The sequence below is a fragment of the Pollicipes pollicipes genome, unplaced genomic scaffold (genome assembly GCF_011947565.3).
Source record: "Pollicipes pollicipes isolate AB1234 unplaced genomic scaffold, Ppol_2.1 Scaffold_4219;HRSCAF=4965_pilon_pilon_pilon, whole genome shotgun sequence".
NCBI classification, from domain to species: Eukaryota; Metazoa; Arthropoda; class Thecostraca; order Pollicipedomorpha; family Pollicipedidae; genus Pollicipes; species Pollicipes pollicipes.
The window spans coordinates 6,428,577-6,453,369 of record NW_023596448.1 but is presented as its reverse complement, the minus strand read 5'-3'; the positions used below and the strand labels follow the sequence as shown (position 1 = coordinate 6,453,369).

The window sequence follows — 24,793 nt, the reverse complement described above, 5'->3', positions numbered from 1 at the left end:
GTTGTCGGTAGCTCACGTCTGCTCCACCCAGTACCTGTAGCACACATCTGCTCCACCCGGCGTCAGTAGCTCACGTCTGCTCCGCCCGGCACCGGTAGCCCACATCTGCTCCACCTGGCGTCAGTAGCTCACGTCTGCTCCGCCCGGTACCGGTGGCTCACGTCTGCTCTACCCGGTGCCGGTAGCTCACGTCTACTCCGCCCGGTGCCGGTAGCTCACGTCTGCTCCACCCGGCGTCAGTAGCTCACGTCTGCTCCGCCCGGTGCCGGTAGCTCATGTCCAGGATGAGGCCGACGCTGGGTTCGATGCTGTCCAGCTCGGTGCGCGAGGCGTCCCGCAGCAGGCGCGGCCCGTTGCTCTGGTCGGGCAGGTCGCGTGACACCGAGAAGCCGGGGAAGCGGAGCCGCTCGGGCCGCTCGGGCCGCTCGGCTCCCGCCGGCTCCCAGACGGCGTCGGATCGCGTTAGCCGCCGCCGCGCCGCCGCCGCCGCCGTCGCCGCCGGCTCCTCCGACAGGGAGCCGGAGTAGGCCGTCAGAGTGAAGGGCACGGCGCGGCGGATGGGAGGCATGGCCGAGCCGGTCAGCTGGTGCTGGCGCCGGTAGTGGAACTGCAGACACTGCTTGGTGGTGAAGGTGGCGCCGCAGTCTGCCAGCGCGCAGCTGGGGAGGGACGTGGCGTTAGAGAAGTGCGAGCAGATGGCCGTGCTCTGTGACGGCCGTGCGACGGTGCGGCTTTCGCCACTGCATCCGAAACGTTTATCACGCGTCACCTCGTTTTTTCACGGCCGCATCGAAATATTTCATAATTTTAGCATGTGCGTTATGGGCGTGATGCAAAAATGAACTCGAAATGATATCTTTGTTCAGTCGCCCATCATGGTCATTTCAAGAACGCTCCACCTCTGGTTACCATTTAACACACCAAATGAAAGCAAGGTGCGCATAACACATCAAACTGAGAAAATACCACAGTTTAATATTTCCACGGAAAACTAGCGCCTTACTTCGTCGCGAACGCCAGGTAATCTTTGACGGTTTTTACCCATAGCAGAGCCTACCAGCACGTATCATGACAGGAGCTCGCCATTCACCAAACCTCGCACCACTCACTGGAACGGCTTGACGCCGGAGTGCGTGAGCATGTGGATCTTGAGGTTGGAGCGGTTCTGGAAGGGCTTGCCGCAGCGGCGGCAGTGGAGCTGGGCGTGACGGCCGTCCGCCGCCGCGTGCACCTCACGCATGTGCCGTCGGAGTGCCGTGCCGCAGCTCAGCACCCGGCCACAGCTCTGGCAGCGGAACTCCGGCGGCGGCGAGCCGGCCTCTGCGGCGCAACTCCGGTCAGCTCCGGAGCTCCGGTCAGGAACGGCAGACGCTGGGACGGGGACCACCCGCGCTGCTCAGCAGCAGGGACACAGGGATCACGCGGTACTATGATTGGCAACGCAAGACGTAGAGACCAAAGCCACGCGCGCTTCGGGATCAGTGACGAGAGGCGCAGGGATCACGCACTTGTTCTGGTCAGCAGCAAGAGAAACAGAGATTGGGGTCACGAGCGTGCTCCATTCAGCGACGAGAGGCACAGGGACCACACTCGTGTCTCAGGCGGCAGCGCGAGACAGGGCCGGAACCTGGCACGTGTTCCGGTGCGAGCCACACCGCCCATTTGGCCGTTCCTGGACTCCGAATGTGCCTTCGGGTAGTCACGCAAGATCACCTCGCACGTTTCGACGATACGCACGAGAAGTTGTTCGTGTTGTTACGAGAACCCGGGCGCTGGTGAGGTGATAAGTGAAACGTCTTTCATCGGCGCTTTCCGCGAGGTTGTTTTTGTCGCGGTTTGCCATCCCCAGAGATGGAGAAGGCGGAGGACTATGACACGGCATCCAACCTTCATCCCATGGCGCACGACGTCCGCTGTAGTCGACGCACCCGAAAGATCAAACGACCGCCATCACAATATTGATATCAACTGCTGGCTTTCCTAAGACGTTGCGACCGAGTGTATGCTACATTTGTATCTCAACGTCATTATCTGTCTGGATGGAACGAAGGTGATCTCGCTACCACACATGACATTGGTTGGGCGTGTGCTGAATGGTCCTATTAAGCACACACCATTCACTAAACAACACTTTGCATCCATGTTGCAATACATTTTTGATAAAATTTGAATAAAAAAATTACGGTATCTGCCACAAACAGCACGTTTCTGTCTCGCCACTAAGATGGCGGCCGCCGTTACCAAAGTTACGTGACGGTAATACAGCCGCCGGGGAGCGCACCTGAGTGGACACGTCGGATGTGCGCGCGCAGCTTCTGCGGCTGACAGAAGCGCGTGCCGCACAGGTGACAGAGCGGGTGCGTGCGCAGCGGGTTGGCCGCGCAGCCGTGGTTCCGGTGTACGTCCAGGTAGCCGAGCCGACGGAAGTACTGGCGACGGGACAGTCAGTGACGCGGCGCCGACAGGGTCACAGCTGCAGACGGACGACGTCTGAACATGCGAGATTGCTGGGGAAAACTTGTGGGAGATATGTCCTACAGGGGACGGCTCTCCCGCGGTGTGGGTGGCGTTTCAAATAGCCGCAAGCTGAAGTAGCATATCTCCTGTCGCCTGATGTGTAACTAAATACCCATTGCCGGGACAGGCATGCAGCACCTTCGCGTTACCAATATACTGTTGCCACCTGGGCTTTTCGTGGCTATGAAAGTGGAATAACGAGACAGTGACATCAGTATTGCTGTGCTTTACGTGCGTTGTATTTAGTGTCGCCGGTAGTTAAATCATCTGATCTGGGGGATCTTTCATAAAAACCTGCAGGAAGTCTATTTACGGCTCTACAAGTGCCTAACGTAAAGAGCACGACATAAACGGTCAGTGGACTGACCTTGCCGCAGTGCTGGCACTGGTAAGCGCCGGCACCGCCGTGCTGCTCCAAAGCATGCCGCAGCAGCTTCTGACGTCCCAGCACCGCCTCACCGCACACCTGAGGCGTGGTCATAGACAGGTGTAAACACAGCAGCTCCTGGCGTCCCAGCACCGCCTCACCGCACACCTGAGGCGTGGTCAGAGACAGGTGTAAACACAGCAGCTCCTGCGTCCCAGCACGCCTCACCGCACACCTGAGGTGTGGTCAGAGACAGGTGAAAACACAGCAGCTCCTGACGTCCCAGCACCGCCTCACCGCACACCTGAGGCGTGGTCAGACAGGTGTAAACACAGCAGCTCCTGACGTCCCAGTACCGCCTCACCGCACACCTGAGGCGTGGTCAGAGACAGGTGTAAACACAGCAGCTCCTGGCGTCCCAGCACCGCCTCACCGCACACCTGAGGTGTGGTCAGAGACAGGTGTAAACACAGCAGCTCCTGACGTCCCAGCACCGCCTCACCGCACACCTGAGGCGTGGTCAGAGACAGGTGTAAACACAGCAGCTCCTGACGTCCCAGCACTGCCTCACCGCGCACCTGGGGCGTGGACAGAGACAGGTGTAAACACAGCAGCTCCTGACGTCCCAGCACCGCCTCACCGCACACCTGAGGCGTGGTCAGAGACAGGTGTAAACACAGCAGCTTCTGAAGTCGGCCTGCTCACCTTACAGTAGTACTTGCGAATGGTGAGTGGGGTTCCCGGCTCGTGAAATAATGAGCAGTGGCGCCGGTAGAACAAGGGGTGCTCAAACTTGAGATTGCAGCCGCCACAGCCTGGAAGCATACATGCAGCATACGTTTTACTTCAACTCTCAAGTCGGCAAATCTTCCCAAAACGAGGAGGGCGCTCATGAGAATGTCATGGAGAGTATAAGACGTTGCTCTCACAGCTTGATACCACTCACAATCAGGTCATTAAAAGTCCTCGATGATGCTCTTTCATCATGACGCTGCACCTCATATGCGTCCAAGCGCGTTCACCAGCAAAATCAATCGATAAATGAGCATTACGAGCCTGTGTTCGACTTCGCTGTGTATGGCCGACTGAGTTCGACCTTACCACAGAAGGCTCGCCGTCGCGCATGGCGCCAACTCACTGTTCTTCAGCATGTTCTTGCGCTGCCAGGTGTTGCCGGGGTCGTCCTGCCAGTACAGCAGCTCCTGGTCGGGAGCGAGGTCGCACGTGGTGACGGCGAACAGGCAGCGTCCCCTGGTGAGGACTGCCACCGTCCGTTCGGCCCGCGTCGGCGCCGGTCGCAGCAACCGGAACCAGTTGGAGCTGGCAGGGTCTATCGTGTCAAGGAACACGCCCTCCCCGTACACCTGGGATAGAGCAGCCTTCCTGAGAAGTCTGCCCCCGAGCAGCACGCACTCAGGGGCGCAGTTTTGAGAAATTATTTCGAACGCGAGATGGAAAAAATTGGCCAAGGCTTCCTACAAAGCATAGCCAAACATCCCGGATCACCCCATATTTAGCCTGTCTTCTGAAAGTTAGGGGCCGAAGCTTCCTCCCATCCCAAAACAGCCGAATGGGGGTCTACTGACTGCATATGCTCTATTGCATCTCTGGAGCAGGGCAAGCGAGCAGGCTCTGACATGCTCAAAAATACACTTTCCGCATAAACAATATGAGTACACGTTTAGAAATGCGGCTACGTGCCCATGGGAGTGCACAAGTTCCAATCTGCATAAAGGCTCATCATTTAATTCATGCCTGTTGGCAGACATTTCCTTGAAGATGTAAACAGTGGTAGTGGTTTAGTGAGACGGTACGCTTACGTCATTACGCACCAGTGCCAAAGGTGGCGCACCAGAGGCGACGCCGTTTTGTTAGGGCTCTCAGGAGTTCTATGTTTACTGGTTCCCCGAGCTGGGAGGACGTGACACGTTTAGCTGTTTGAGAAGTCTGTTTAGCGTTTTGTTAGGGCTCTCGGGAGTTTCATGTTCACTGGTTCCCCGAGCTGGGAGGACGTGACACGTTTAGCTGCCGTCTGAACGGAATACACCATGCTTCATGTGAAACTTATCTTACTACAATCGAATCCCTTTTATCTTACCACGGTCTACAGAAGATGCTAAACGTGAGACCATCTACCGTCGACACTGGTGAAGACCAATGGCCGTGCCAATGGCGGCCAATGGCCGTGCCTCAGTGGAACAGAACGTTGACCACACCTCACCTGCACCGACTCCTCCCCGGAGACACGCCTCCCACCTGTACTTCTACCCCACCTTGCGCCGCCTCCCAACTGACCTCCCAGATGTGGTGGAGGCCCGTCGCGTCTGTGACCTGCTCGGGCCGCACCGGGCGGCCCCGCAATGGCCCAAGCAGCGTGAAGGCAGCCAGGCCGGCCGCTCCCGCCCGCACCATGCTGCCATCTATGTGCAGACACGGCGGTAGCGTTTCGGCAGCCGTCGGGCCGTCGGCGTCCTGCACCCAGCATCGTGGCTGCAGCAGCGGACACGCCGCCGACACGTGCACGCAGTCGCAGCTGGCGCAGGGCGATGGTGGCGCCGCCTTTACTGACGGTGCCTGAGCTTGTGCTGGTGCCTCCGTGGCACTCGGCGCGGCTGGTGCTGGGTGTTGCCCGTAGCAGCTGGAATCAGTGTCGTAAACGGTGGCAGTGTTTTATTTTGGATCGTGTTTTTTTGGATGGATCGTCCTAAAGTCATGGCTGCATTCTGGTCCTTCGGCAGGTTTTGCAGCAGCTATTACCATTTGGTGCGGCACACATTCCTTATTGCATAAATGCTTTGCAAAGCGTGTTTGGGCCGCATCTCCTCTGAAAAACCACGATGCTACTCAGATTGCAACAGCGTCACAGGTCCAACGTTCTTGAAAATCAGAGGCTGGGCGTTTATCTGACCTGACCTGTTCTGGAGCTGGCACGGATCGACCGGAGCTGGAGATCCAAGCGGAGAGTCACAACCCTCATCAGCAGTGCCCCCGTGGGCACGGAAGTCCTCTGTTGCCGAGCTTGCAGGAACGTCGCTGGCTTCGCCGCACATGGTGGCACCACCTGCGAGGCAGATGACAGCATCTGCCACGGCACGACCGGCCGGTGCGCACGGGCTGCAGGTGGCGCCACCTGTCTCGCACGTTGTGGTCTCGCTCCTGTTACCGGTGCTGGGATCATCCGAGGCGCAAATGACAGCGCCATCTATATCACAAATGGTAGCGCCATCTGTGCTGCAGATGGCGCGACCTCGTCGCAACACGCAGGGCCGCGTGGAGCGAGTCGGGCGCGCCGACGAGGGGCCACCCGGCCGGCCCTCTTCAGCCGGCACCGTCCGGCGCCTGTGGTGATCAGCTCCGCACGTGGCCGACCGACCGGCGACATCCGCACTCGCTGGTCCCGCCGGTCCCGCCGGTCCCGCCGGTCCCACCGGTCCCGCCGGTCCGTCCTCGCCGCTTGATGTCCGCAGCGGCTTCCGGCTCGGATCTCGCACGTGACGTCCGCCCGTCGGCGGTGGCTCCCCGCAGTATGGCTCGGCGTAACCGTCGGCCGGCGCGCTGTTCATCGGGCGCATCTCATGGACGGCATCGGAAGGGAGGCTCTCCCCGTGCCGGGTGCTGGAGAGGTTCTCCACGAGGTGGTGCTTCTCTCCGCTGGGAGATTCGCTGTGGAGGTGCGCGCGCTGGCCGGCAAGGTTCCCGTCCCAATATTGCAGGTCTGCTCTGACGTCGGCGGCCGTCGTCAGGCCCCTCCTACTGGCGGCCACGTCACGGTGAGACGGCGCCCCATTGGTTCCTGACGACGCCTCATCAGAGCTTGACTGGCTCTGATTGGTCAGCGGCTTTGGCTGGGCGTGGTGCGGAGATGTCTCGTAATCGGATAGTTCTCTGGAACAAAAGCGAATTCGTGGTCACAAAACGATCTCAAAACGAAGCTTTACCAGCAAACCAGCTTCACCATCTCAGCAAACTTTAAACTAAGCCATTGAAAGCACACTCTGTCGACCTGTGTCGACATATCCTTCAGCTTCAGTGACGAGCGTGACATCGGAGCTCACACAGCTAAGCCACCCTGGCAAACCTTGGGACCAAAGGTGGCACGAGGCAGGCTCTGCAAAACATCACCTAAAACATCAGATGTCCACCAGAGAGGAAGTCCCGGTATTTCGCCATGGAAACGCGAGACCCCACCACGGCTCACCTGCAGTGTTTCTCGGCCAATTGAAGCAGCGCCTCCACCAGCGGCGCCAGCCGAGCGCAGCGCAAGAGACGGAGCACGACCTGCCACCTGGCGGTGCGGTCGGGAGTCAGGTGCAGCAGGCCGGAGCAGGCTCCTGCGCCGCTCACCTCCAGACGGATCATGCCGGCTCCTCGGCAGAACCGGCGCTGCCGCTGGAGCGAAGCAGAGTCAGGCCCTGGGGGCAAGGGGGGCGGTTTAGGGCAGATGCGGCCCTGCGCTGCTCGTGTCGGAAGCGGCTTCGTGTCTCAACTTTTCGGCACGTTACCCCGGCAGGCGCAGACGTCGTCGGCACTACTGGCGAGCTGGCTTCCGTGGCGATCGACGTGTTGTAAAGATGGCGCAGTCGGCAACACGCTTCGGCGATATGGTATGCTGCTTTAAATAGGTTAGCAGTGTGGGCATTTTGGTTCCGTGAACATAAGCAAATAACACATCATACACGTGTGTATGATGTGCTGTGAGGCGCGCCCGTGAAGAACAAGGGTCCTCATGCCAGTTGGACGGGATCCTTCATTTGGGACGGAGCCTGTTAGAGTGAAAGATGCAAGTATCGGTAAGTTACTCCGGCAACTATTTGCCACCTGCCGTTTGACAACGGCTCTTGATAAGGCCAGCGCGCCGAGCAGTGATGGCTCAGCATGACGGGCGGTGTCACTGATTCATCCCTCGATTCACTGTTCACGCCACGAGTGGTGCTGGTGCGCACAGCTCCGCACGCCACACGCAGGTGGCTTCTCTGGCCACCTCCACCTGACTCCATATCGCCAGTTTGTTGAAGTAAAACGCGCGGTTTCACCATTGTTTTGTTTTTGTTTCGTACTGCACTGAAGCTTTTGCGGCCAGTTCTAACCATGCCATGGATGTGGAATGTGGGCAGTAGGGGGACTTCAACCTCAGCAGTAGGGGGACTTCAACCTCAGACTTCAAGACTTCAGCCACCGTGGGAAGCCCCCGGGTAACGGGTCTCGCTTGGCCCGGAATCTCCGGATAAGTGGGATTCTGACGGGTGTTTGTACGGAGCACCCGCCAGGGCAGCCGGGATGCCAGGGCGCCTTTGATGGCTGCGCTTTACTCCGGTGAAACGGAGAGCTGCGAAGATTTCGAATCAACTGCTAAATGGAATCAAATGGTGAATGGAAGCGCGACGGATGCTTTCATTTTGCACATCCAAACGATAGCGTGCGTCATCGTGAGAAGCGCGAGTTTTTATCAATATGCTCGTAATGCGATTGTGTTGATTTAATGTTAGACAATGGTATGACCATAGTTCTAATTCTGGCAAGATCCACCTATTTGTTCGAAACGCATAATGCTCAACTAACCATCCTGGCCCATTATTACTTCACAGCACGTTGTGATGCAAGGATGTCCAGCTAGCAGTGTGTTGGGCACGAGGACGCAGACAGGCGGCAACAAAGTGAACCAAAACCGGGTGCATGCACATATTTTTCAGCACAAGCCATGACCTTGCACGCGCCCACCTCCACGGACCCACTGAGACATCCACGAACACTCACCAGGCCCCGCGAACGCCGCGCCTCAGCTGCCTCCTGTGATTTTCTTCCCCGCCGGCTCAGCGCACGCTGCCCACAGTACAACACCCAGTGCGGCGCGTCTGGCTCACGCCGCAGCGCCTGCGCCGCCTCCGCCGCCTCGCCACAGCCGCGCGCCGACCGCCGCCGAAGTGCCTCAGGCGTCGTTTCGCGCGCTGCCGGAGCGCGCGCCGCCGGAGCGCGCGCTGCTGCGGCGCTCGCGTCGTTGGCCTGGGCCGCCTGCCGCCGCCGCGCTGGCCGCCGCCGCCGTCGGCCGCCAACAGGTCGAGACTGCCCGGCCGACGCTGCCCGATCGATACCAACCCACAGGTGCGTCGGCACCGACGCCGACGACGGCGGCGACGGAGCCGACGGAGCACGGCAACGTAGGCGACGGAAGCGACTGAGCCGGCGGAGCGACGGCGGTGACAGAGCCGGCGGAGCATAGCAACAACAGCGACGGAAATAGCAGAGCGACGGCGGCGACGGAGCCGGTGGAGCGACAGCAGCGACGGGGCCGGCGGAGCGTGGCAACGACGGAGGCGGAAATAGCGGAGCGACGGCGGCGGCCGGGCCGTTGAAGCGTGACAGCAAGCAGCGGAGCCGTCGCAATTGAGGATGCCAATTCGACAGTACGGCGAGGACCCTGAGTTTGCGTCATACGTGAGCGCCGCTGCCGGTGGAATGTGGGTGCGGCGCCGGGTACCGGAGCCGACGACTGCGGCCCAGGGACCACGCGGCGCCGTGCCAGGGTCAACATTAGCGGCAGGCACGGCGCTTCGCGTCGCACACAAATGATAACAAGTCATGTCTGCGTTGCCTGGACCGCCTCCCGCCCCGTGGCTTCAGGTTCGGTCGTCGAGGTGGTGGGAAGGTTTCTGTGCGGCGTACCGGCCGCGCCGTCCTCGCCCCGTGAAACGAGCACCGTGCGTTAACGGTCATTGCGCGGCGTTCCGCACAAGGGACGCGGACGAGACAGCAGGCGTGGTTGTTCAGGGCGATTCGCCCACCACCCGCCATTTGGCTTTCCATCACGACCTGCGCACGCAGTTCAAACAGGTTCATCGAAACAAATGCGCTCCGCGGCGTCGGTCAACAAGGCCTTTGGGGCGCTTCGGTCCGCAGGTCAGCCTTCCATTGGGGGGTGGGAGGGGGGGGGGGGGGGACACGCTGCTTCTCTATCTCACTTGTGCGACTGGACCGCCTCATGGTTTCAGCAATCGCCGTGGTGAATACCGCAATGAGCAAGGCGTGACGACAAATAGCAGAAAAGTTTGAGCCATGAATGATAACTCAGGAGAATTGTCGCAGAAATCGTCACCGTTTCCCGTCGTCCACTCTCTCTCCAAGCGATCAATGCCATCGACACAGCGGCAATTAAACGTCTAAGAAACCCTGCCTTCGACTCTCGCGCGCAGGCCAAACCCGTCACATCATGACCACGCTTCCTCTCTGAGCGCAACGAGAGCTTAAGCAGCCACAAGCATGATCATGATTGGGGCTCTGCGTCCCACAGACTATCAGGGCCATTTCCAGGCGGAAAACAGTCACAACAGACACTATTAAAATATATTTGTTCACCTGCGAGGACAGCCCGGCGGCCCTCCCCCGCTGCATGGAATGTAGCGCGGTCTCTGCCAACCCCTGGCGTGACACCGCTACCCTGTCCCGACGGTCGCAGGGTCAACAGCACGGCCGCGACACCGTTCGCTACACACGGACAGCCGGCCGGCGGCCACATCCGACCACCGACACACGCGCACGCTCCTCCTACGCTTAGATAACGGACGCTCGCACACACGCACGCACTGCCGCCTCCGAGCACGCTTCCCGCCGGCGCGACGACTATGACTGCAGGTTGAAATCCGCGTGCCGCCGGCGCCGCCGCACCCTGGCGGCGCCGGCGAGCGCGGCCGTCCCGGGGCGGCGACCGACGCGACTCGGAGCCGCGCGCGCCGCTGCGGGAGCCAGGGGGCCGGCCTCGTCACGCTGGGCGAATGACTGCTGCACGGGCCGGCGCGTCACGTAACGACACTAGAGACACGCGCCACGGAGTTATTATTCCTTCTAATCGCTCGGCTACGAAAACAGTTTCTTTAGCTTAATCTTCTTGGATTTCTTCTTCTCCGTCGCCTGTTCCTTCTCGTCTATGTCCTTGTCGTCGTCCTGGTCCTTTTTCTTTTTGCCGCTTCTCTCCTTCTCCTTCTTCTCCTTGTCCTTCTTTTTCTTCTTCTTCTTGTCCTTCTTTTTCTTTTCCGGCGTCGGTTCTGCCGAGCCCACTCTTTCCGCTGGAAAATCCGAAGTTCGCATTGTTAGACCACATCCCTCACCGCTGATGCGGAGCCGGGGCAGAGCTTCGCAACGTTATCAAACTATTTTCCCCGGAAAGACGATTTCCATACGGCCCTGTATCCTGCGGCAATACAAGCCGCCGCAGAAAGATAGTGTTTGGTCACAGTGGGTGACATCTGCAGCAGCAATGCCAAGCAACGGCCTTTACTCATAGCTTGCCTGGTTTCACTGATTTCAGCCAAAGTACCACTACTGGTCTCATCCACCGAGAAAAAACAAGGTTAAATCGTGCAACTGCACGGATTTTCCAACGTGCAATGCCGCGGGCATGCGAAAGTAATTAATATTGTGAAACCAAACGCCAGGTTAGCATGATCTGCTGAACACAATCACATGCTTGGAGTATGAATTAAATGTCACATAACCGAACGCGACGTTAGTGGAAACAAAACTTGGAAAACCTGCTCATGGGCCATCTCGCATACACGCGAGACACGCGTTAGACAAGAGGAATGCCATACAGCAAGGCAGCATGTCAAAGGAAACCAAATTAATGCTATGCTGAACTGGTGTAACTCCATTACGTTACAGAAGCTAGCCTGCCACCGCCAGCGGCGGAAGTGGCTCCCCCCCCGCCCCATCCCCGACCAGCATGCAGCGGCGGCGGCGTGCCGGCCCCTCCAGTTGGAGGAGGCCCGCCACGGCCACCGCGCCAGCCCGGGGCAGCCGACAGGGGCGCCGCGGGCACCGCCGGCCGCCGCGGCCGACGGCCGGCGGCGCCAAACGGCCCTACGTGCGAGAGATGGGGAGAGAGGAGAGCGCAGGCGGCGAGCGTGCACAGGTGATGCCAGCAGGCGGCGGAGGGAGCAGGCGCGAGGCCGACATGCCCCGCGCAGAGTGAGGCTCCCACGCCTGAAGGCGCTTCCGGTCCGGTTAGGTGGCATCCATCCATCAACAGCCTCCAGGCCGCCTCGGCCATCACAGGACCACGCGCAACGGAAAGGATCAAGCATTCCACACGCCAGCAGACAAGCCGGCAGCAAGCTCGACGACGCCAGCCACATGCAAGCGCCAGTCCCACGCGGCGCCTCCGAACACTGCGCCAGGAAGCGAGAGGGAGAGAGACTGCCTGAGCCGTGCGGTGCTGGATCTAAGGCGCGCGCGCCCCCGCCGCCGCCCGGCCGGCCGGCGGCGAGTCAGGACGACCGGCCCGGGCGGGCGGGCGGGCGGGCGGCGCGCGGCGTCGGCGTCTTTGCCCCGGGCGGGCGCGGTATACCTGTGTACAGACCCATGTGGTAGTCGATGCTGGCGTCCTCCTGGATCTCGCGGATGCGCTCCATCTCCAGCATGGTCACGATCTCGTTGCGCTGCTCCACCACCGAGACGAGCCTGGAGGCGGCGGAGCGGGCGGGCGCGCGTGAGGGTGGCGTTCCAGAGCGAGGGCCAGCCGAGTTTTCGACAATAACAGCACCCAATATGTCGGCCCACACACGACGCATGGAAATATAACTCCCAGATATAACCCAGATCCGACGTCCCCGCCCCACCCTTGGCTTCTGCCGGACCCTTAAAAATCCGACGGTCTACGCGAACACGCCTACAGGACTGAGCCAGACCGCTCCAAGCCGCTGTCAGCCTCCGGCCGGGACGACAGCTGACGCAGCGCTCTGGCGCCAGCTGACCACACCACACCCCGGCGGTTCGGCAGACCCCGAGCCCTCGAGCGCGCCGCGCGGCCGGCGGCGGCCTCTCGCACCGGTCGATCAGCTGCTGCTCCCGCTGCCGCTCCGGCTCCGTCTTCAGCGAGTCGGCCTTCATCATCAGACAGCGGATCTCGTACTCCAGCTCGGCGTGCTCCTCCTCCAGACGGTGCTGGCGCCGCCTGGTGGAGCGCGGACCAAACAGGTCAGCGGACCCGCGGGTCCGGCGGCGGGAGGACGCCAGGCGCGGTCGGTGGTGAGTGGGCTGGACGCGTTCCCGGCTAACCGCGCGAAAACTAAGACACCAGCACACTGCGCTCGACATCTGACTGGCACGGCGCAAGGATAAGACTCCGCGCCGATTATCACGGTGGTGATAATCAGGGGCGATAATCGCCACAATTCGCAGGCAAAACACAGCTACGGTACCTGGTGACATCGGTCCGCAAACGCGTTAGCTCCTCGGGCTAGCCCGCGGACATGTTCGGCCCTGCTTGCATGTCCACCACATCACTGAATCACACTCACATGTCCAACACTCGACCACATTCAACTGCACACCAGCCTGACCACACTCACATGTACATCAGCTCGGCCTGGCGCCGGAACAGGGCGTTCTTCTCGTTGACCAGGTCAAACAGCTGCAGGATCATGTCCTCGATGTCCAGTCCGTAGGGCGCCGTGCTGTCCAGCTCTGTTGGCACCGACAGCCGCTGGTAACGAGCGGCGCTCACACTGTCGGACCGGCCGGCGGCGGGCGCGGCTGTCCGCCGCCACATGCTGACTGCCAAGCGGGCGCACCGACTCACCACTGCCTCACGAGTACCTGGCTCGTGACCCAGACGGCCCGCGGCCCCCGCGGCCGACGCCCTGAACGGCTTCGGCCGAAGCCTCCGCTACATTTACAATCCCCAGCGGCGTTCGTGAGCGCGCGACGCCCGTTCCTCGCGAGGTCACCGGCCCCTGGTCAAGTGCGAGCCCTGCAGCCCCCCCTCCCCTCCTCCCCCGCAAGGGCGCACCCTTCTGCTGCTTGTCCTCCAGCTCCGTCAGCTGCCGGATGGTCTTCTCCAGCTCCACGCCCTGCCGCTCCAGCTCCAGCTGCTTCACGTTGATGTCGTGCAGCTCCGTCTGGGTCTCCTTGGGAGGCAGCGTCTTCACCTGCGGCGGCGGCAGCGGCGGCAACATCAGTGACGGCGACACGAGCGCGAAGTTCATAGAATGAGGGGTGTGTCACTGACGGAATGAGACGTGTGTCACTGACAGAATGAGAGATGTGTAACTGACAGAAAGAGAGGTATGCCACTGACATAATGAGAGGTGTGTCACTGACATAATGAGAGGTGTGTCGCTGACAGAATGAGTGGCGTGTCACTGACAAAATGAGAGCGCAGGACAGAATGATGGGCGATGGCTACCGCTGTTAACGGGCGCTCCGGCAGTCCCAACACGAAGCTGGTTAGATCGATGAAAGCTTTGCACACATGACACGGATGTTGCCAAGCATATCTTCCGCATGTCTTCATATTTTCTCTTTTCTGTCCGCACATCGCACTCAGCTAACGTTAGTGCCCAGTACAGAATTCCTACGCATACACGCACGACCGACACCTTTCGCCCACTTCGCAATTACCTGTCTCTTGATAGGCTTGGGTCGAAGGGGGGCAGGTCCTTTCCGTCTCTTGAATTTCCCCTGGATCGACTTGTTAGTAAGGTTCATTTTCGTGTAGTTGTCCTGCTCCTTCTCGGCCTTGCTGCGCTCCGGATTGGGCGGCGCCTCCGGATTGCCGGGCGATGATTGGCCGACAGGCGGCGGGGGCGGGGCGTGACGCTTCCTCAAGGTCGCGGGAGAGTCCACCGGAGACACGCCCTGGTGGGGTCAGGTAAGGTCAGGTCAGGTCAGGTCAGACTCAGCAGGACTGCACCGGCAGCGAAAGAGCGCAGCAGCGTATCAGGTGCAGGAGGTGCCTCCGCGGGCATCGCGCATCACCACCAGCCCGTCCCTGGAGTCGGAGCCGATTCTGCAGTTCCCGCTGACGCCAAGAACCGCTATCGACCGAAGCAAGACACCGCACTAATGCCGACGCCGCTCAGCACACGGCATCTGGCGTGTCGACCCGTACGTCAGGGGCGCTTCAAACGAATGACTCGCTTCGCGTCGCGCCGCCCATGTAGCGGGACTGTCTGCACAGACGTCGGGCTTCTGTCTCACGTCAACACGTACGTCGAGTCCCTGTGTTCATTAGCCTGTTTGCCACCGAGTTTAAGCCCGGGCCGTTCTCAGCCGCCGGTCCCGTCCCTCCCCTAAGCCGGCAGGGGGGCGGCCAGCCGCAGACCGGCTGCGCCGACCGGCGGCGGCGACGCGACGGTCCCGTTGCGGCGGCGCTCACCTGGCTGGCCGAGGGCGAGCTGAGGCCGGGCGGCCGCGGCGCCGGCCGCTTCTTCTTCCCCGAGCTGGAGGTGAGCGAGGTGAGCGATCCGGAGCGCTGCTCACGCACCAGACCTGCGCGCGAGGGCACGCACACGCGGCCGTCAGCGGGCCGCAGCTGCTCACAGGGAGTCGGGGCTGCACACACGGACGTACTCACACAGCCGTCACGAGAGGCTGCACACAGACGGGGGATCACACGGCCGCCAGCGGGCCGCAGCTGCTCACAGGGAGTCGGGGCTGCACACAGGGACGTACTCACACAGCCGCCACGAGGGGCTGCACACAGGGACGTACTCACACAGCCGTCACGAGGGGCTGCACACAGGGACGTGCTCACACAGCCGCCACGAGGGGCTGCACACAGGGACGTACTCACACAGCCGCCACGAGGGGCTGCACACAGGGACGTACTCACACAGCCGCCACGAGGGGCTGCACACAGGGACGTACTCACACAGCCGTCACGAGGGGCTGCACACAGGGACGTACTCACACAGCCGTCACGAGGGGCTGCACACAGGGACGTACTCACACAGCCGTCACGAGGGGCTGCACACAGGGACGTACTCACACAGCCGCCACGAGGGGCTGCACACAGGGACGTACTCACACAGCCGTCACGAGGGGCTGCACACAGGGACGTACTCACACAGCCGTCACGAGGGGCTGCACACAGGGACGTACTCACACAGCCGTCACGAGGGGCTGCACACAGGGACGTACTCACACAGCCGTCACGAGGGGCTGCACACAGGGACGTACTCACACAGCCGTCACGAGGGGCTGCACACAGGGACGTACTCACACAGCCGTCACGAGGGGCTGCACACAGGGACGTACTCACACAGCCGCCACGAGGGGCTGCACACAGGGACGTACTCACACAGCCGTCACGAGGGGCTGCACACAGGGACGTACTCACACAGCCGCCACGAGGGGCTGCACACAGGGACGTACTCACACAGCCGTCACGAGGGGCTGCACACAGGGACGTACTCACACAGCCGTCACGAGGGGCTGCACACAGGGACGTACTCACACAGCCGTCACGAGGGGCTGCACACAGGGACGTACTCACACAGCCGTCACGAGGGGCTGCACACAGGGACGTACTCACACAGCCGTCACGAGGGGCTGCACACAGGGACGTACTCACACAGCCGCCACGAGGGGCTGCACACAGGGACGTACTCACACAGCCGTCACGAGGGGCTGCACACAGGGACGTACTCACACAGCCGCCACGAGGGGCTGCACACAGGGACGTACTCACACAGCCGTCACGAGGGGCTGCACACAGGGACGTACTCACACAGCCGCCACGAGGGGCTGCACACAGGGACGTACTCACACAGCCGTCACGAGGGGCTGCACACAGACGGGGATCACACGGCCGTCAGCGGGCCGCGGCCGCTCACGGGGAGTCGGGGGATGCACACAGGGACGTACTCACACAGCCGTCACGAGGTCAACAGACACAGTACACAGACGCGTGATCACGGGGCCGTCAGGAGGCCCAGCAGGCGAACTTTTATGCATTAGCTGCGCACAGATATCGATACACTGCGTGGTCACCTCGTCGCATCCACCAACGCGAAACTTCCAAGGGTCAGGCGGGCACACAGACATAAAGACACGCGCGTCCGCCACAGTCCTGGGGTCAACCGAATGCCAGAGAAATGCTACAAGGATGTGGTAAGGGGAGAATGTGCCCAAGCCACGTGAGCAGTGGATCTAGCGTAGCAGCTGTACCCGTTGTGACATGGGGCCCACGAATGTATGCAAACATTTGGAATGCCACCGGAATTTCCTTTCAGCGCAAATCGACGAACGCAAAACGCCATCGCAGTTCGTCTTTGGTCGCTCCAAGCAATTCTCTTGTCAGATTTTTCAACTTTAATTGACACGAAATTGCGGGCTTTCAAAGGCACACGGGTGCAAAGCTGGCCGGCGCCATGAGCAAAGTGGCGAACGGCCTAGGTTAAAACCCTCTGCACATAAAACCGTGGCGCCACCGTCCATACCACAGGAGATTTTCAAAGCGCTGAGCCAACGTGGGAAAGTAATCAGCTTCTAATAAATCAGACCTGCAGCCGCAACAGGCGGCTCAGATGCACAGGTGGCGACATCAACGCGGAACTGCACCTAAAGCCAGGCCGCAGCTTTGTCTAAAACGGGCCAGATCAAAGCGTCGCTGAAACAGCACGTGCACACACATTCCCGGCTTCAACACGCCAGCGTAAGCCGGGCGGCGCGAGGTTCGGTGTCTGCTCACCAGGCGGCTCTGCCGGTCGCGGCGGCGTGCTGGCGGCGGCGCGGGCCGCCAGCACGCGCCGGTCCAGCGTGGGCGGCGGCGGCCGCGGCGGCTTCTCGAACGGGTTGATCTCCCGCGGGCTGCTGCCGGGCGGGACACACGCGGGGTCAGGCGGCGGCGGCCGCGCCAGCACGGCGAACGCCACCGGCGGAGGATGGCCAAACACCACAGACGCACTGCCTCCCAAACACGCCGAGCACGGCGGGCAGTGCGGGCAGTGCCAGTCCCTTCACAGCTAAAATGCTGACAGCAATGTGGAACGTCCAGAAAAGGGACGGGATTACACATGCGACAAAACTGAGCCCAATAAAACTAACAATTGTATGATGTCAAGTCTTACTTGAACGACAGCGAGTCACCACACAACTAACCGAAACTAGACAAAAAAGGCACATAATCCGGAACTAAGTAAACAACAAAACATCAGTACACAAACCATACAGAAATATCATTCCGTCACAAATAAATCCAAACACGGCCAGCCGGCGTGTGCCATACTGCCGCGGAATCGGCAAATGACACCACATCAAAACACATACAACACTGGTTCATAGACAGGCATCCTCACCTCACGGGCTTGGAGGGAGAAGACTGGGTACTGGACACCGGGGTGACAAACCCAGACCCCGTCTCTTCTTCATCCTCATCGTCTCCGAAGGGATTAAGGCTAGCCTCAGCCGGCTTGGGCGGCTGAGGTGGTGCAACAGGGGGTGCATCATCTTCTCCGTCATCACCGAACGGATTGAGGTCGTCCGGATACTCCTCCTCAGCCTTCGCCTCCACAGTTTCCTCTGGCTTCGTCTTTACCACTTCTTCTTCCTCTTCTTCGTCTTCGTCAAAGGGGTTGTATTCCTTCGCCTCGGCAGGCTTGGTGGGCGTTGGCTCGGTGATTTCAACAGTGGGTACAGCGGAAGGCTTCTCCGCCGGGGCTTCCTCGGCTTCATCCTCATCATCATCATCATCGAACGGGTTCGCAGGTTCGTCCGGCCGAGGCTCCTTGACCGGAGAATCCTGCTTCTCAGCTCCCCCCTCCGCTCCTGGGGCTCCTCCACCTTCATCTCCCAAACGCTCCTCTCCGTCCCGCCGCTCCTCCGTCAGCGGCACCTCCTCTTCACCCCCGCTGGCCGGGGCGGGGACCTCTCCCGCGCCCAGAGTGGCCGCCTCTTCCGGCGCGGCTGGCTCTCGCCCTCGGTCGGCCTCCGGCGGCGTGTCGCGCGCCAGTCCGGCGTGGCGCCGGGGCGCTGGCTGCGGCCGCTCGCTCGCCGCGAACTGCCGCAGCCGCTGCTGCACCAGCGACAGCCGCTCGCCCGCGCCCCCGTCCCCGGCGCCTCGCGACCTGATTGCCGGCTCCGGCTCGGCCGGGACCGGCTCCGGCTCGGTCGGAACCGGCTCTGACTCAACGGGCACGGACTCTGGCTCGGCCGGCACCGACTCCGACTCGCCACCCGCCTCCCCCACGGGCTGGCTGTCCGTCGCCGCCGCCGCCACCGTCTCTAACCCCGCGTCCGTCGCGCGGGCTGCCTCGGCAGTCCCGTTCGCGGCGGCCTCCTCCGGGGCCGCCTCGCTGCGGCGGCCCTCCGCCGCCACACTCGCACCACTTTGTCCGTCATCACTGTCGGGGATCGCCACATCCGCCTCGCGCACCACCTGCGTCTCTGTCGCGGCCGGCTCGCTCGACTCGGAGTCGCTGTCGCTGTCGCCGGAGCTGGAGCTGGCGCTGGACGGCGGACGCCGCGGCGCGGCGCCGGCCGCCGGGTCCGGCGGGCGCAGCTCCAGCTCCAGCACCGCGTCGGCGTCCTCGCTGAGCGGATCGTCGGCGGGGCCGGCCAGCACCGCGCGCTCGTGCGCCAGCACCGCGGCAGTCTTCTGCACGCGGCCGCCAATCTGGGGACGGACGCCAACAACGCGGTCGTCACAGTCTACAGCGGACCATCTGCCGGAAGTCTGCAGGAAGCAATCTCGGGACGCGGTGAAGGTACACAGATGATCACATCACCCAGCGATTGGTCAACGTGGTGAAACCACAGCGAAAGACACCGACCGGAGAAACCAAACATGTTTTTCAGGGGGGCGCCTGTCCAGCACCACTGCCAGGCCATGGAAGTCATCCCAGTCACACAAGACGGCGGGCGGCGGCGGCGTGACAACAACGGGCCGGCCAGCTGACAGCCGACTGCTGATGGCCGGCTTTGGAGCGGATTGGGAGCGGACTACCGCCGGCGGAGCCTGGCGGATCGGACCGCCGATATCACGCCGTGTGATTAGCAGGCATTAGTGGCGACATGTTTGGATCAGTGGCAACACAGCAGGTTGGCGCGGCCGCAGCAGCGCAGCGCACGGCAAACGGCGCACACCAGCGGCATCTGCGGTACGTCCTCCTCGTGTAGTCACTAGAGCATAAAGTGCATGGCTGAAAGCCGCTTCAAATAATGCAGGCAGAGTGCATGCTTTATCTCAGTTGGGCCGTGCTCACATAACGGTGCGTGTAGTCGGGAGACTCAGTTACTTCGCAGTAATAAGGTTGTAAAAAGCACATTAGTGCAGCTGATACGCGACACTGAGATACGAGTCGGCGCCGCGGAAGAGTTCAGCTTCCGCCGCGGTCGTGGCGTCGGTGGGGGCGGCACAGGCGCCGGAGAACTGCACCGGAGTCACAGAGGTCAGCGCCGAAGGCGGGGGGGGGGGGGGGGGAGGGCGAGTCATGCGTGAGGCCAGCGTCGCGAGAAAGGCTGCACCAGGGAACACAGTCTGGGACATGGTGACGACTGGCTTCACGGCTGGACAGAGGTACCACCAGACTAACATTCTCGCTCTCAGAGGAGCTTCGTTCGGCCTTCCGCACCGAGCACGGCTGTCGTGACTGCCCACCAACAGTCGCCCACAACCTGAGACGCGGTGGTCACCCGTAACCCGACTCACCTCCTCGTCCGGGCACACCTCGCAGCAGAACTGGGCGTCCTCCGTGACGTAGTAGTTGGCGGTCGACAGCTGGCTGCCGCAGCGGGCGCACTTGAAGCACGTGCGGTGTACCAGGCGCCGCTCGATGAGCATCCTCTCGGCCAGGAACACCGGCAGCCGGCAGGCGGCGCACGGCTCGCGCTGGCGGACGGATGTGGCGACGTGCTGCGGCCGGAAGCGGAACTACAGGACCCGCCACGCGGAGCGCGAGCACCATAGGCACGGGGAAGGGAAGTCACGTGTTGACGTTGGGGCAGTGGAGAGGGCTGGCTGGCATCACAGAGGGACGGAGAGTGGACAAAGCCAACAAAACGAACGTGAAAAAGAACATGAACAAAGGACGAAAGAGTCAGAAACAAATGATACGACGGAACGCAAACGTAACGATGAGACAGAAACATTGAGAAACAAAGAAAGCGGACAGCGAAACGAAACGGAAGTTGTTGGACAGGAGAGAAAAGAGGTTTAAGGAATGCGACAGCACAAAAATAGAAGAAACGGAAACAAGAGAGCAGAGTTCGCCAACACATCAGGATAGCTTTGGTGCTGACCTAATGGCTCCATCCCGACCGTCATGCCATCTGTCTGCTGAGAGAGAAGAATAAGTTAGTCTGTCGCCGTTTGGCGGCTTTCCTCTCACCTCTCAGCAGAGAATATCGTGACGGTATTGGCCAATGATGTCCAGGTTTTCCTAGGGAAGAAACGTGTTAGTTGCCCGCAGAAACGCCTCAGCTACGCATTCAAAGCGTGAAGTAAGCTGACCGAGTGCCAGGGTATAAAATTTGGCCGGTGCAAGGAGATCCTTCCCCAGGCAGCTTTCACACAACGGTCTTCAACGCCAATGCCATGAGAAAATGGTCGCCTACACCGATTTGCTTTAAGATGTCACTAAGACAGTTGCGCGTTTTCCAATCGGTTGAGCTATTTTACAGGTATTTACACGTTTTTATGCCCGATCCGGATTTACATTCATGCTTTCCACAGGCAACCAACACCTTTCTACATGTGCGCTGGTGTGCCAGCGGCGTTTAATGTGTTTAGAAACCGGTGAGAGAAGATAGCATGCCCGGTCCGAGTCACGTAACCATAGAGAGGCCACGCTCCTTGAAAAGAGATCCCGATCAGAGTGGCGAAATGACTGTGATAGTAATTACATGCGTCGTGAAAGAAGTGGTGAAAGCGGGATCACAAGGAGCAGGGGGTTGTAGATGAAACCGCGATGCCCTGAGCCGGCATGTGAAGTCGAGACGTCTTTCCAGCGCTTTTCGCTCGGAACTCTGCCCAACCTATCGTAATCCCGTCACTTAAAGACAAGCACGCCCCGAAGGCAAAATAACCTAAGTACCCGGGCTCGGCGTCCGCGGAGCCACGCTGTCCAAACAGCAGATGGGGTTATGTTCAGCTAATAGGCCCGAGAATGCCGAGCATCTTCGCGCCGTCCACATTCCACCACTCCCCAAATATCCGCGTCCAACGGCTCCTCCCAACGGCTCGTCGAGCGTTCCTTTCTCCCGCCGCCTCGGCGGACTCCGCGGACGTCGCCTTCAGCCGGACAATAGTGCCGCTATTATCCCCAACGACGGAGGAGATGTGGAAGGTGCAGCCGGAGCAGGTGTGGGTGCAGGTTGTTAGGGAGAGGGGCGAGCGGCGAGGACGTTCAGCCGGGGAGAAGCAGGCAGCGCTCTCCTAACCGCGGGGTCTGTGGTGAGAGATCTGAGTTGGTGGGTCTATGGCGTGACCCGAGCTGGTGGGCCTATGGAGAGTGATCCGACCTGATGGGTCTATGGTGGTGACCCGAGGTGGTAGGTCTATGGTGAATGACCCGAGTTGATAGGCCTACGGTGAGCGACCCGAGCTGGTGGGCCTATGGTGAGTGACGGCGGCCGCGGTAGTTTGCAGGGCCGGCCGAGTGTGTTCGCCATGCCTGTCGCCACCCGTCGGACGTCTGGCAGGGCTCTCGGGCCCACGCCCGCCGCACGTCCCCTACTGAGAGGATGGAACGGCCGCACTGATTCAATGTCCGCCGTGGGACCGCTCTTCAGCGGAGACCGAGCGCACTCGATGCCGTGCCGGCCGGCCGGCCGGGCGCGGCTTTTTGCGAGCGGGCGCGCGCCGTCTCCGGCCTGGACGGCGTGCCAGCGACGGGTCACGCGATGTAGCGGGGGGGGGGGGGGGCAGCGCCGGGGCTGGCGGAGACGGAACGGGACGGGGCAGGGCCGGCTCCCGTCGCCGAGCAGGACTTCACGAGGCGCCAGCTGGCAGCCGCAGCCGACGGCCGCTGTGGCGTGCATGACCCCGCTGACCCGACTCAGGGAACCGTGTGGCGCCGACGGACCCTCAGGCGACCGGAACGACATGGGTGCCGCGACATAAAGTGGACTCATGGACCCAGACACGACATGGAGGGCGTGCCTGGGGGCGTGGAGACTCCGTCGACCCGTCACCAGGAATCGGCCAGAGCAGCTGCCGGCAGCGAGTCGTGGCCACGACCAGGCCACAGGGCTAGCCGATGGAGGCAGCTGCGCGACTACCCGCATGCTTGCGGACAAGCTGAAGGGGAAAGCCGACCCCGGGGTGACCACACGGGCTGGTCGTCCGGGAGCTGACGGCGGCCAGCCACAGCGGGTGAAAACGAGCCGCCGCTCCGGAGAAAAACCCTTTCCGGGCGCCCACCTCCCGGAGGGGAGATCATGCAGGTGTTACGACACGAGCGTTCGGCGCCGGCCGAGCACCGGACGAGGAAAGTGAGGTGACGCTGGAGCCGTGCCAAAGTCGTGCAACCGGCCGGCGATATGCTCCGCCCCGCAGCATGATGCAGATTGCATGAGATTATCGGACGGCCCCGCGCCGCGCGCCGCCAGGGCACCGTGAGGAGGCCTTCCGGCCGGGCGGGCGGCGCGGGCGGAGGGCGGGTTTTTACACGGCGGCCTATCGCCGGATTAACGACCGTAGCCAATGACCGCCGGGTGAGGAGAGCAAGAAGCAGAGCGGGCCAACAAAGAACGGGCGATGAGCGTCGACGAACGCCGAGCGACCCGTGTTTTGTGCACGGGTGACAACGGGGGCGGAAAAATCGTCTGGACGGGCGTAACTGTGCCGAGATTTGTGGCCATAGCCGGCGAGCAGGAGGCAACTAACTGCACTACGTGATCTCAAAGCCTACGCGGTCTTCTGCCGGCGTGCACAGCGGCAGCACCAATGACGAAGAAATCCGTCGATTGCAAAGCAACTGCCGAGGTCTTCCGAGGCTGAAGTCTGTATGCGCATCTTAACTTTATCAACTCAGAGCCTGCAGTCCCGCTTGGGAACCCCTCCGGCTGATATAGCGAACACCTGAAGAGCAGACAGTACACTTGTCGACGCAACACTGTTAGCCTCCCCCTCACAGCTGTCTGATGGCGGGCACACGGGGCCGGTGATGTACCACCGGTCGGCCGTGACGCGGCTGCAGAGGCGGCCGGCCCGGCGACGGACCTACGGCAGCTCTCACCCGCAGACCGCGCCGCGACCACGGACCACGCCCACGGACCAGCCACGGACCACGGCTCTCTCAGCAGGTCGGACCCGCGGACCACGGGTCTGTTCTGCGACCAAACGAGCCGCGTCTGCCGGCCGGCATTACCTCGACCGTCAGCTCCTCCTCGATGACGGGCAGCCGGGGAGGGCGGCGCCGTCTCGTGGCCCTAGCGCGGCTCGCCATGCGCCGCTGGCTGGCCGGAAACCGGCCGGTCCTCGGCGATCTCCCCGTCGACCGGCTTCTCCGACGACCGTGCGGTCCTCACTGGCCTTCACTTGACTTCCCGTCCGGACTGTCCGCGTCCACGCCCTCCCTCGACCCCAACGCCAGTCTCCCGGTCCTGACCGCGCTCCGTCCCTCGCCGCGGCGGTGACACCACCCCCGGGCGACCACCGACTGGCCGACCCTCCGCGGCGACGACACCGGCACCCAGCGGCGTCGCCTATTTCCGACTCGCGCCGGCGGCCGCGCCATTTGGCACGCGCGCACCGCGCCGTCGCTGTCCGCTCGGCAGGCGGTGGCGGACGGGCGGACAGGGCGGCGCGGCCGCGAGCGCCGCTGTCTGACCCGGACTGACACTGACGCTGACACCGGTGCCGGGAGGTCACGACCCGCCGGCCGGACAGGTCGTCGCTCGGGGCCGCTGGCGTCCGACCAGAACAGGGCGCGGACTCGGTGGCGTCCAGCTGTCGTGGGAGCACTGGGTTGTTGTGCATAGCAAGGGAGGTGCGCCCCCTCCAGTGTCGCCAACACGACACGCCAAAGGAGACAGGAACAGATGTAATATGTCCGACCTCCGTTTATGCGCGTTGCATGATGCGTGAATGCACGGATGTGAACCGACATCGCCTTGTGGCGTGTTGACGGAAACGGAGAGCACCACCACTGCTGAAACCAGCCACTCCCAGGCCTCCCCAGGGTGCGTGGGAGG

General features: G+C 61.7%; 2 protein-coding genes across 2 annotated transcripts in view; both read right to left on the bottom strand.

The window, feature by feature from the left end:
* Window positions 1-244: 244 nt before the first annotated feature.
* On the bottom strand, window positions 245-8,771 carry LOC119095732 (uncharacterized). Its single transcript, XM_037218586.1, has 10 exons — window positions 8,639-8,771; window positions 7,083-7,296; window positions 5,798-6,769; window positions 5,180-5,522; window positions 4,023-4,248; window positions 3,590-3,699; window positions 2,885-2,983; window positions 2,282-2,429; window positions 1,110-1,320; window positions 245-659 (listed from the first exon to the last, which is right to left on the bottom strand). The coding sequence occupies exons 2-10, from the start codon at window positions 7,241-7,243 to the stop codon at window positions 245-247; spliced, it is 2,685 nt and encodes an 894-aa protein (XP_037074481.1). The 5' UTR covers window positions 7,244-7,296; window positions 8,639-8,771.
* A 1,434-nt stretch (window positions 8,772-10,205) lies between these two features.
* Window positions 10,206-24,793, bottom strand: part of LOC119095728 (MICAL-like protein 1) — a 48,037-nt gene continuing 33,449 nt past the window's right edge. The window contains exons 5-15 of the mRNA XM_037218581.1: window positions 20,307-20,510; window positions 18,696-19,271; window positions 17,956-18,623; window positions 17,349-17,470; window positions 15,033-15,145; window positions 14,276-14,512; window positions 13,665-13,803; window positions 13,225-13,339; window positions 12,702-12,827; window positions 12,222-12,334; window positions 10,206-10,941 (exon numbers count right to left, since the gene is read on the bottom strand). Of these exons, the coding sequence (XP_037074476.1) occupies window positions 10,733-10,941; window positions 12,222-12,334; window positions 12,702-12,827; window positions 13,225-13,339; window positions 13,665-13,803; window positions 14,276-14,512; window positions 15,033-15,145; window positions 17,349-17,470; window positions 17,956-18,623; window positions 18,696-19,271; window positions 20,307-20,510 (2,622 nt within the window). The 3' untranslated portion in view covers window positions 10,206-10,732. The remainder of the gene's footprint in view (window positions 10,942-12,221; window positions 12,335-12,701; window positions 12,828-13,224; window positions 13,340-13,664; window positions 13,804-14,275; window positions 14,513-15,032; window positions 15,146-17,348; window positions 17,471-17,955; window positions 18,624-18,695; window positions 19,272-20,306; window positions 20,511-24,793) is intronic.

Coding starts and splice junctions, on each gene's coding strand:
- LOC119095732 (XM_037218586.1), bottom strand. CDS start 7,243: ATGATCCGTCTGGAGGTGAGCGGCGCAGGAGCCTGCTCCGGCCTGCTG. Junction 5,523..5,797: donor CCGTGCCAGCTCCAGAACAG/GTCAGGTCAGAT, acceptor CACTGATTCCAG/CTGCTACGGGCAACACCCAG. Junction 4,249..5,179: donor GCCTCCACCACATCTGGGAG/GTCAGTTGGGAG, acceptor GCTCTATCCCAG/GTGTACGGGGAGGGCGTGTT.